Source organism: Oncorhynchus masou, unplaced genomic scaffold (assembly GCF_036934945.1).
Source record: "Oncorhynchus masou masou isolate Uvic2021 unplaced genomic scaffold, UVic_Omas_1.1 unplaced_scaffold_2438, whole genome shotgun sequence".
Classification (NCBI taxonomy): domain Eukaryota; kingdom Metazoa; phylum Chordata; class Actinopteri; order Salmoniformes; family Salmonidae; genus Oncorhynchus; species Oncorhynchus masou.
Window position 1 is genome coordinate 17,262 of NW_027008891.1, and position 12,513 is coordinate 29,774.

The 12,513-nt window shown below is 48.2% G+C and overlaps 1 protein-coding gene across 1 annotated transcript; it reads left to right on the forward strand.

The window, feature by feature from the left end:
• Positions 1-420: 420 nt before the first annotated feature.
• On the forward strand, positions 421-6,763 carry LOC135533543 (RNA demethylase ALKBH5-like). Its single transcript, XM_064960830.1, has 7 exons — positions 421-2,097; positions 2,562-2,732; positions 3,986-4,127; positions 4,270-4,486; positions 4,568-4,648; positions 4,795-4,917; positions 5,646-6,763. The coding sequence occupies exons 1-7, from the start codon at positions 1,882-1,884 to the stop codon at positions 5,791-5,793; spliced, it is 1,098 nt and encodes a 365-aa protein (XP_064816902.1). The 5' UTR covers positions 421-1,881; the 3' UTR covers positions 5,794-6,763.
• The last annotated feature ends 5,750 nt before the right edge of the window (positions 6,764-12,513 follow it).

Consider the following 12,513-nt stretch of genomic DNA (forward strand, 5'->3'; position numbering starts at 1 on the left):
TGGAGGCTGAGACAGATCTTAGCATTCATAACAATGGTAATAAAACTACCACATAAACTACTGCAGCATAAAACCTGGAGGCTGAGACAGATCTTAGCATTCATAACAATGGTTATAAAACTGTACCACATAAACTACTGCAGCATAGATACTGGAGGCTGAGACAGATCTTAGCATTCATAACAATGGTAATAAAACTACCACATAAACTACTGCAGCATAAATACTGGAGGCTGAGACAGATCTTAGCATTCATAACAACGGTTATAAAACTGTACCACATAAACTACTGCAGCATAAATACTGGAGGCTGAGACAGATCTTAGCATTCATAACAATGGTAATAAAACTACCACATAAACTACTGCAGCATAAATACTGGAGGCTGAGACAGATCTTAGCATTCATAACAATGGTAATAAAACTACCACATAAACTACTGCAGCATAAATACTGGAGGCTGAGACAGATCTTAGCATTCATAACAATGGTTATAAAACTGTACCACATAAACTACTGCAGCATAGATACTGGAGGCTGAGACAGATCTTAGCATTCATAACAACGGTTATAAAACTGTACCACATAAACTACTGCAGCATAAATACTGGAGGCTGAGACAGATCTTAGCATTCATAACAATGGTTATAAAACTGTACCACATAAACGGAATGTAAAAACAACAGGAAAAAATAGATGCTGTGATGGCAGCAGCAGAGATGTGTTTGGGGTATATGAAATGTTGACTTCAGAAGAGTTAGTGTGTTGAGGTGGGGGGTGTCCCGTCCTCTCAGACCGTTGGCATGGTGAAAGGAGCAGATAGGGGTCAAAGTGTGTGGGAATGGGGTAAGTGGCTTTTTAAAAATGAGTGTAGACGGTGATGTCAAGGGGCTCTATTTAATTTATTTCTTAGAGGAACAAGACTAATGAAGAGAATTGAATGTAGACCTTTTTTGCCTTCACCTCCCTTATCTCGCCTCACTTGCTCACATCGTATATAGACTTATTTTTCTACTGTATTATTGACTGTATGTTTTGTTTTACTCCATGTGTAACTGTGTTGTTGTTTTGTGTCGAACTGCTTTGCTTTATCTTGGTCAGGGTCGCAGTTGTAAATGAGAATTTGTTCTGGTTAAATAAAGTGAAATAAAAATAAATAAACTAAAAGACCGACCACGTCGGTGAACTGCCCTCTCACTCCAGTCCAGTAGGTGGCGGTGTATAAAACCACACCGAACAGTTGGATGCGATCCGCCAAGAAGAAAGTCCCCGAGTCTGTAGTTGGTTCAACCCCCGGGTCAGAGGAATGAGAAATGCGTGGTGCTCAGAACTAGAGGTGTTGTTTTGTTTTTTAACGAGTTTTACTTATATAATAACGATTTAAAAATAAAATAAAAAGCTTCCGTTAAAAATCATATGGACAAGACAAGACAAGACCGTAAGAACATAATTATTATTATTTTTTTTACCGATTTTGCCTCGTCACTTGAAATACCGTTTTAGTACTTCCGACACTGTTGCTGAACGGGTTGCTAACCAGTTAGCCATGCTAACTATCTAGCCTGTATTCACATGAAAATAGTCCAATAACAGGACAGGAATAACGCAACGACTAAACTAATAGACGCAGATTCATTCCGTGTCATTTAACTCGTAAAAATAGTATAAATTTACTACTTGAATCGTCGACTTTTTTTGGTTGGAAAACAACCCGTTTTAAGTGAGCTAAGTTGTTAGCCACATCACAACATAACTACCGTGAGGACGGTCACCGGGAGCCTCCCGGTCCCCGCGTCTACAGACGGACAATTATGGAAGTGAAATAACTATAATATAACCAACTCCTACATTTTATATTGTTCAATATATATAAAATAAAACATGTCAGCCAGTGGTTTCTCCGACCTGCGGGAAAAGCTGAAGTCCATGACTCCTCACCGGGACAATTACAAAAACAGAGTTACCGATAAGGACGACAGTTACAAAAATAGGAAAGTTAAAGTTACCGACGGAGGTAGTAGTAACGGGAACGGCCGGAAGCGGAAGCACCGAGATTCCTCCGAGGATGAGGTCGAGCCTGTGGAGTCCCGTGAGCAGGTATGATGACCCTGGACCTGCTGTTGACACTGAACTTCTCTGAGATGAATCCAATTCAAAGTATCATTCAATATTTCTGCCTTTTCCCCCCACTTTCTCTCTCCCTTTCCATCTCTCTCTCTCCCTTTCCATCTCTCTCCCTTTCCATCTCTCTCTCTCTCCATCTCTCTCTCCCTCCATCTCTCTCTCCCTTTCCATCTCTCTCTCTCTCCATCTCTCTCTCCCTCCATCTCTCTCTCCCTTTCCATTTCTCTCTCCCTTCATTTCTCTCTCTCCCTCCATTTCTCTCCCTCCATTTCTCTCTCTCCCTCCATTTCTCTCTCTCCCTCCATTTCTCTCTCTCCCTCCATTTTTCTCTCTCTCCCTCCATCTCTCTCTCCCTTTCCATCTCTCTCTCCCTCCATCTCTCTCTCCCTCCATCTCTCTCTCTCCATCCATCTCTCTCCCCCTCCATCTCCCTCCAGGAGGCGAGGCGTGTCCAGAGTGGCATTGTTCAGGTAGAGGTCTTCTCTAAAGAGGACTGTGATGTCATTGAGGGCAAGATAAATGAGGTGGTTGCTAACGGAGAAGCGGGGCTTTACCGGGAACACACCGTAGATCGGGCACCGCTACGGAATAAATATTTCTTTGGAGAGGTGAGGTCATGCACCTGTTGTTCCTCTCTCGGTCTCTACCCCCCTCCATCTTCCTCTCTGTCTCTAACACTCCTATCTTTCTCTCCTCACCTCTCTTTCGCTCTGTCTCTAAACCCCTCTCTTCCTCCCTCTCGTTATCTCTAAACCCCTCTCTTCCTCCCTCTTGTTGTCTCTAAACCCCTCTCTTCCTCCCTCTTGTTGTCTCTAAACCCCTCTCTTCCTTCCCCTCTCTCTCTAAACCCCTCTCTTCCTTCCCCTCTCTCTCTAAACCCCTCTCTTCCTTCCTCTCTCTGTCTCTAAACCCCTCTCTTCCTTCCTCTCTCTGTCTCTAAACCCCTCTCTTCCTTCCTCTCTCTGTCTCTAAACCCCTCTCTTCCTTCCTCTCTGTCTCTCTAAACCCCTCTCTTCCTTCCTCTCGTTGTCTCTAAACCCCTCTCTTCCTTCCTCTCGTTGTCTCTAAACCCCTCTCTTCCTTCCTCTCTCTCTCTAAACCCTCTCTTCCTTCCTCTCTCTGTCTCTAAACCCCTCTCTTCCTTCCCCTCTCTCTCTAAACCCCCTCTTCCTTCCCCTCTCTCTCTAAACCCCTCTCTTCCTTCCCCTCTCTGTCTCTAAACCCCTCTCTTCCTTCCTCTCTCTGTCTCTAAACCCCTCTCTTCCTTCCTCTCTCTGTCTCTAAACCCCTCTCTTCCTTCCTCTCTCTGTCTCTAAACCCCTCTCTTCCTTCCTCTCGTTGTCTCTAAACCCTCTCTTCCTTCCTCTCGTTGTCTCTAAACCCCTCTCTTCCTTCCTCTCTCTCTCTAAACCCCTCTCTTCCTTCCTCTCTCTGTCTCTAAACCCCTCTCTTCCTTCCCTCTCTCTCTAAACCCCTCTCTTCCTTCCCCTCTCTGTCTCTAAACCCCTCTCTTCCTTCCCTCTCTGTCTCTAAACCCCTGTCTCTTCCTTCCCCCTCTCTGTCTCTAAACCCCTCTCTTCCTTCCTCTCTGTCTCTAAACCCCTCTCTTCCTTCCTCTCTCTGTCTCTAAACCCCTCTCTTCCTTCTCTCTCTGTCTCTAAACCCCTCTCTTCCTTCCTCTCTCTGTCTCTAAACCCCTCTCTTCCTTCCTCTCTCTGTCTCTAAACCCCTCTTCCTTCCTCTCTCTGTCTCTAAACCCCTCTCTTCCTTCCTCTCTCTGTCTCTAAACCCCTCTCTTCCTTCCTCTCTCTTTCTCTAAACCCCTCTCTTCCTCTCTCTTTCACCTCGTCTCGTCTTCCAGGGCTATACATACGGGGCCCAGCTAGAGAAGAGAGGACCAGGTCAGGAGAGATTGTACCCTAAAGGAGAGGTGGACGACATCCCGACCTGGGTTCACGACCTCGTCATCACTAAACTGGTCGCCAGCGGGGTCGTACCTGAAGGTAATAACTTTTAACCTCTAACATCCTGCTCGTTACTCAACCCCAGCTCACTTCCTGTCTCAGATTTGACCTTAACATGCTCCAGCCCACTTCCTGTCTCCAGGAAAAGCCTGTTGTTGATGTTGTTGATGTTGTCCTGTAGGTTTTGTGAACTCAGCGGTGATCAACGACTACCAACCAGGCGGCTGCATCGTGTCACATGTCGACCCGCCCCACATCTTCGCCCGGCCAATCGTATCCGTGTCCTTCTTCTCAGACTCGGCCCTCTGCTTCGGCTGCCGCTTCCAGTTTAAACCAATCAGAGTGTCCGAGCCCGTCCTTGAGCTTCCTGTCAGGAGAGGAAGTGTTACTGTCCTCAGGTAGGCGATGGAGGTGGAGAGAGAGAGAGAGAGAGTGTGAGAGGGAGAGGTGTGATGTCATAGTGTTCTCTCTCCTCTCAGTGGCTACGCGGCTGACGACATCACCCACTGTATCCGCCCCCAGGACATCAAGGAGAGACGAGCTGTCATCATCCTCAGGAAGTATGTCTGTCACCATGACAACCAGGAGTAGTTAGCAGGTTGACTGTGGCGTCAGGCTATTGCACTAACTCTCTCTCTGTGTGTGTGTGTGTGTGTGTGTGTGTGTGTGTGTGTGTGTCTATGGTGTGGTATGGGTGTGTGTGCAGGACGAGACCAGATGCTCCCCGTGTAGACCAGAGCCCCTCCCCTAAACCCTCCCCCCCTGAGAGACACGCCCCTCTGAAGGCCAAACGCTCTCACCGCAGAGCTGACCCAGACGCTGCACACAGGTACTCACACACAGGACCAGAGCCCCTCCCCTAACTCCTCCAATCACACACAGGACCAGAGCCCCTCCCCTAACTCCTCCAATCACACACAGGACCAGAGCCCCTCCCCTAACTCCTCCAATCACACACAGGACCAGAGCCCCTCCCCTAACTCCTCCAATCACACACAGGACCAGAGCCCTCCCCTAACTCCTCCAATCACACACAGGACCAGAGCCCCTCCCCTAACTCCTCCAATCACACACAGGACCAGAGCCCCTCCCCTAACTCCTCCAATCACACACAGGACCAGAGCCCCTTCCCTAACTCCTCCAATCACACACAGGACCAGAGCCCCTCCCCTAACTCCTCCAATCACACACAGGTCTAGAGCGCCTCCCCTAACTCCTCCTACCTGAGATACAGGACCAGAGCCCCTCCCCTAACTCCTCCTACCTGAGATGCAGGACCAGAGCCCCTCCCCTAACTCCTCCAATCACACACAGGACCAGAGCCCCTCCCCTAACTCCTCCAATCACACACAGGACCAGAGCCCCTCCCCTAACTCCTACCTGAGATACAGGTCTAGAGCGCCTCCCCTAACTCCTCCTACCTGAGATACAGGACTAGAGCCCCTCCCATAACTCCTCCTACCTGAGATACAGGACCAGAGCCCCTCCCCTAACTCCTCCTACCTGAGATACAGGACTAGAGCCCCTCCCCCCTAACTCTTCTTCTCTCTCTGTCAGACCGAGGGTTCTGGAGATGGATAAGGAGGAGAATCGTCACTCCTCCTCTTCGTCCCGCCTTCATCGCCGTAGCAACAGCTCCGAGAACTACTGGAGGCGGAGCCAAGACGGCGACGTGTCACGCAAGGTCAAGATGCGGCGTCACTGAACACCGGACTGGATGGGCTCAGAGAGAGAGAGAGAGAGTGTGTGTGTGTGAGTGAGGGCGTTGGATCGTCAGTCTGTTAAACCCCCCCTGCATGCTCGGGTGGATGGAACACGCCACGAGGCTGTCAGCCAATCAGAGACTGGCCTGAGGACAGAGGGCGGGGTTACAGTAAAGACTGTGGGAAGTTCTGTTGTTGCTACAATGCCCCCCCCTGTTGCTACGCTGCCCCCCCCCCATGTCCTTGTAAACAGTGTTTCTGTAGGAACTAACTCCTCCGTGGTTCATTGGACAGAGACCCTATGGGGGAGATGAATGGTGTTTCTGTAGGAACTAACTCCTCCGTGGTTCATTGGACAGAGACCCTATGGGGGAGATGAATGGTGTTTCTGTAGGAACTAACTCCTCCGTGGTTCATTGGACAGAGACCCTATGGGGGAGATGGATGGTGTTTCTGTAGGAACTAACTCCTCCGTGGTTCATTGGACAGAGACCCTATGGGGGAGATGAATGGTGTTTCTGTAGGAACTAACTCCTCCGTGGTTCATTGGACAGAGACCCTATGGGGGAGATGGATGGTGTTTCTGTAGGAACTAACTCCTCCGTGGTTCATTGGACAGAGACCCTATGGGGGAGATGAATGGTGTTTCTGTAGGAACTAACTCCTCCGTGGTTCATTGGACAGAGACCCTATGGGGGAGATGAATGGTGTTTCTGTAGGAACTAACTCCTCCGTGGTTCATTGGACAGAGACCCTATGGGGGAGATGAATGGTGTCATTAAGGTGATGTTAACTGACTGATATTATCAGAGAACCACAACAACACCTCCCAGCCTGTGTTAACCTCAGATCTTATTCTTCCGTTTATCCCCAAACCCCCTCCGTTCATTTCCCCAGTGGGACTGGCTGAATTAACCAGTAGGAATGGCTGAACGAACCAGTAGGACTGGCTGAACGAACCAGTAGGAATGGCTGAACTCCCAGTAGGAATGGTTGAACAGAACCAGTAGGAATGGTTATTCATTAGGAATGGTTGAACGAACCAGTAGGACTGGCTGAACGAACCAGTAGGAATGGTTGAACGAACCAGTAGGAATGGTTGAACGAACCAGTAGGAATGGCTGAACGAACCAGTAGGAATGGCTGAACGAACCAGTAGGAATGGCTGAACGAACCAGTAGGACTGGCTGAACGAACCAGTAGGAATGGCTGAACGAACCAGTAGGACTGGCTGAACGAACCAGTAGGACTGGCTGAACGAACCAGTAGGAATGGCTGAACGAACCAGTAGGAATGGCTGAACGAACCAGTAGGAATGGTTGAACGAACCAGTAGGAATGGCTGAACGAACCAGTAGGAATGGCTGAACGAACCAGTAGGAATGGTTGAACGAACCAGTAGGAATGGTTGAACGAACCAGTAGGACTGGCTGAACGAACCAGAGGAAAGTAATTTCCAGGTTTTTAGGTCTACAAGCTGGCCAGATCTTTCCCCATAGGGTTTGTCCGTTAGTATCTGTTCCTGGGTCAGTGATCTACCCTGAACCATTATAGGGAGGTAGTATCTGTTCCTGGGTCAGTGATCTACCCTGTCACCCTGAACCATTATAGTGAGGTAGTATCTGTTCCTGGGTCAGGGATCTACCCTGTCACCCTGAACCATTATAGGGAGGTAGTATCTGTTCCTGGGTCAGTGATCTACCCTGAACCATTATAGGGAGGTAGTATCTGTTCCTGGATCAGTGATCTACCCTGAACCATTATAGGGAGGTAGTATCTGTTCCTGGGTCAGGGATCTACCCTGTCACCCTGAACCATTATAGGGAGGTAGTATCTGTTCCTGGATCAGTGTTTTCCATAGCTCTGGTCCTGAGCGTTCCTCTGCTAACCGACTGTATCCATGTACCCTGATAATCATAGACAGAGTCGGGGGGGCCCTCCGTCTGCCTGGGGGGGGGCCCCGTCTGCCTGGGGGGGGGCCCTCCGTCTGCCTGGGGGGACCTACAGTAGTGACGCCTTGGACCAGAGCCACATCTTCCTCTAGTTTCTCTAAGCCCCCCGTCCTGCATGTTACGTTGTTTACTACAGGACCTGTTGTTGCAGTCACCTCTTTTACTTCTACATCTTTACCTTGACTTTTCCCCATTGGTTGATTGTTAGTTATTTTATTGTTAGTTTGGCTGACGGACGGGCGAGGGTAGGGGCGGGGGGCTCGTTCTCTTGTGGACAGATGCACCTAACATAAATGGCATAAGTAGCAGTCTGTCCACAGACTGTTGGATTCGCGAGGAGCTTTTATTTCCGCTGATCAATTAGACAAATCACCAATTCTCAGGTGCTGATTTGGCCCGTAGACTTAATGAAACGTTTCCATTCAGAGGGGTGGAGAGGAGTCACGTCAGTACGTTTTTCAAACCCCCTCCTCCCTCCAGAACTTTAATTGTGGTTACAGCTGAACACCAGACCAGGGGCAACGTTCAGTCGCCGAACGTGAAACGTTGTGAAACGTGAGCGGCTAGAAATGTCACGGATAGAGCCGACCACAGTTCCTTATTCTACGTCTGTCAGAGGGGCGTGTTTCTTCTACATAGCATATTTCTACCTGAACGTTTTTCCAAGCGGTACGTCCCGCTGTAACCGTGGTAACCGTGTCAACACCCCACCCCACCCCCCCTTTCACCGGTCCGACCGGCCAGTCAAACGTTCTGTTGCATATTCTAGAAAACATATATCTATGCTATATCCCTTTTTATTGTTCAGCTCCAACGGCATCCTGTTCCCTAGGTAACACTACTACTGGCCAGAGGGTCAGCCACCATCCTGTTCCCTAGGTAACACTACTACTGGCCAGAGGGTCAGCCACCATCCTGTTCCCTAGGTAACACTACTACTGGCCAGAGGGTCAGCCACCATCCTGTTCCCTAGGTAACACTACTACTGGCCAGAGGGTCAGCCACCATCCTGTTCCCTAGGTAACACTACTACTGGCCAGAGGGTCAGCCACCATCCTGTTCCCTAGGTAACACTACTACTGGCCAGAGGGTCAGCCACCATCCTGTTCCCTAGGTAACACTACTACTGGCCAGAGGGTCAGCCACCATCCTGTTCCCTAGGTAACACTACTACTGGCCAGAGGGTCAGCCACCATCCTGTTCCCTAGGTAACACTACTACTGGCCAGAGGGTCAGCCACCATCCTGTTCCCTAGGTAACACTACTACTGGCCAGAGGGTCAGCCACCATCCTGTTCCCTAGGTAACACTACTACTGGCCAGAGGGTCAGCCACCATCCTGTTCCCTAGGTAACACTACTACTGGCCAGAGGGTCAGCCACCATCCTGTTCCCTAGGTAACACTACTACTGGCCAGAGGGTCAGCCACCATCCTGTTCCCTAGGTAACACTACTACTGGCCAGAGGGTCAGCCACCATCCTGTTCCCTAGGTAACACTACTACTGGCCAGAGGGTCAGCCACCATCCTGTTCCCTAGGTAACACTACTACTGGCCAGAGGGTCAGCCACCATCCTGTTCCCTAGGTAACACTACTACTGGCCAGAGGGTCAGCCACCATCCTGTTCCCTAGGTAACACTACTACTGGCCAGAGGGTCAGCCACCATCCTGTTCCCTAGGTAACACTACTACTGGCCAGAGGGTCAGCCACCATCCTGTTCCCTAGGTAACACTACTACTGGCCAGAGGGTCAGCCACCATCCTGTTCCCTAGGTAACACTACTACTGGCCAGAGGGTCAGCCACCATCCTGTTCCCTAGGTAACACTACTACTGGCCAGAGGGTCAGCCACCATCCTGTTCCCTAGGTAACACTACTACTGGCCAGAGGGTCAGCCACCATCCTGTTCCCTAGGTAACACTACTACTGGCCAGAGGGTCAGCCACCATCCTGTTCCCTAGGTAACACTACTACTGGCCAGAGTGTCAGCCACCATCCTGTTCCCTAGGTAACACTACTACTGGCCAGAGGGTCAGCCACACCTAATTAACACCTAAAACATAGTGGCTAAAGTAGTGCACTGTAATAGGGAATAGGGTAGCATTAGGGATGTATATTAGGGTAAAGTAGTGCACTATAATAGGGAACAGGGAGCCGATCGGGAGTGGGCTAACCTCTTAGTTTGTGTCTGTTCAGATGCCATGATGATGATGATGATGACATGTATGTAACATTGTTTGTAATAAGATGTACAGTTTAAAGACATTTATGAACAGAGCTGACTGACTGGCTGGTTTACTGCCTGTTACACAGAGGAACTGTGGACTGTATAACATGTCCTATAGGTACACTGTTCCCTGTGCTGTGCACTTTGCTAGACCAGGGGGGGTATCAGCCCAATGGGTCCTGGTCAAACCTAGTTCACTACAGGAAGCCATTTGGGATGCAGATGAGTGTGGGGGGGTTTGTTCAATGAAGCCCTGTTGTAAACCTGCTGTTCGACTGACAGGGTTTATGTATAAAGAACTGTGGACTGATACATAATAGCAATGATCTGTTTAGGTTTTAGTTTAAACTGTAAAAAAAGAACTCTTCCACAAAAATGCTTCCGTTTTAAAATAATATCTTCCTAAACTGTTTCTCTTCTTATTGGACTGAGTGGTTGTAAAGTTCTACTCCTGGGAGAGGGGGACAGGACCAGAGTGGGACAGGACCAGAGTTAGTGGTTGTAAATTTCTACTCCTCCTGGGAGAGGTGGGACAGGACCAGAGTGACAGGTCGAGGTCCAGAGAGTGACATGCCCCGAGAGTGACAGGCCCAGAGAGTGACAGGCCCAGAGAGTGACAAGCACAGAGAGTGCAGGACAAAAAAGGGTCAACTCCGCTCCATCATTCATTAGTCAGATGGCTCAGTCATCACAAGACACACTAATATTGACAATAATGATTTACTGATCTACTGTGTACTCTGGTGCCACAAAGAGGACTTGGCCCTTAAATGCACATGGAGAGCGAACATGAATGACATGCATGTCAATCTCTCCTGGCTCAAAGTAGAGTAGAGGTTGACTTCATCACTACTTGTTTTTGTAAGAGATATGCTGACATGCTGAATGCACTGAGCTGTCTGTTTAAACTACTGGCACACAGCTCAGACAGCCATACATACCCCACAAGACATTCCACCAGAGGGTTCTTCACAGTCCCCAAGTCCAGAGCAGACTATGGGAGGTGCACAGTACTACATAGAGCCATGACTACATGGAACTCTATTCCACAGTACTACATAGAGCCATGACAACATGGAACTCTATTCCACAGTACTACATAGAGCCATGACTACATGGAACTCTATTCCACAGTACTACATAGAGCCATGACTACATGGAACTCTATTCCACAGTACTACATAGAGCCATGACAACATGGAACTCTATTCCACAGTACTACATAGAGCCATGACTACATGGAACTCTATTCCACAGTACTACATAGAGCCATGACTACATGGAACTCTATTCCACAGTACTACATAGAGCCATGACTACATGGAACTCTATTCCACAGTACTACATAGAGCCATGACTACATGGAACTATATTCCACAGTACTACATAGAGCCATGACTACATGGAACTCTATTCCACAGTACTACATAGAGCCATGACTACATGGAACTCTATTCCACAGTACTACATAGAGCCATGACTACATGGAACTCTATTCCACAGTACTACATAGAGACATGACTACATGGAACTCTATTCCACAGTACTACATAGAGACATGACTACATGGAACTCTATTCCACAGTACTACATAGAGCCATGACTACATGGAACTCTATTCCACAGTACTACATAGATCCATGACTACATGGAACTCTATTCCACAGTACTACATAGAGCCATGACTACATGGAACTCTATTCCACAGTACTACATAGAGCCATGACTACATGGAACTCTATTCCACAGTACTACATAGAGCCATGACTACATGGAACTCTATTCCACAGTACTACATAGAGCCATGACTACATGGAACTCTATTCCACAGTACTACATAGAGCCATGACTACATGGAACTCTATTCCACAGTACTACATAGAGCCATGACTACATGGAACTCTATTCCACAGTACTACATAGAGCCATGACTACATGGAACTCTATTCCACAGTACTACATAGAGCCATGACTACATGGAACTCTATTCCACAGTACTACATAGAGCCATGACTACATGGAACTCTATTCCACAGTACTACATAGAGCCATGACTACATGGAACTCTATTCCACAGTACTACATAGAGCCATGACTACATGGAACTCTATTCCACAGTACTACATAGAGCCATGACAACATGGAACTCTATTCCACAGTACTACATAGAGCCATGACTACATGGAACTCTATTCCACAGTACTACATAGAGACATGACTACATGGAACTCTATTCCACATCAGGTAATAACGGACTGTGAAGAAAAAACAGACACATGACAACACACACGTTCGCATGGATTTTGTGTTGTAGATATGTGGTAGTAGAGTAGTGGCTTGACACTCAATGTGAAATGTATTGGAATGTTTTACTTGTTTTTATATAACTGCCTTCATTTTACTGGACCCAGCTAGCTGCAGGAACTAATGGGGATCCATAATAAACCCCAGGAAGAGTAGCTGCTTTGGCAGGAACTAATGGGGGTCCATAATAAACCCCAGGAAGAGTAGCTGCTTTGGCAGGAACTAATGGGGATCCATAATA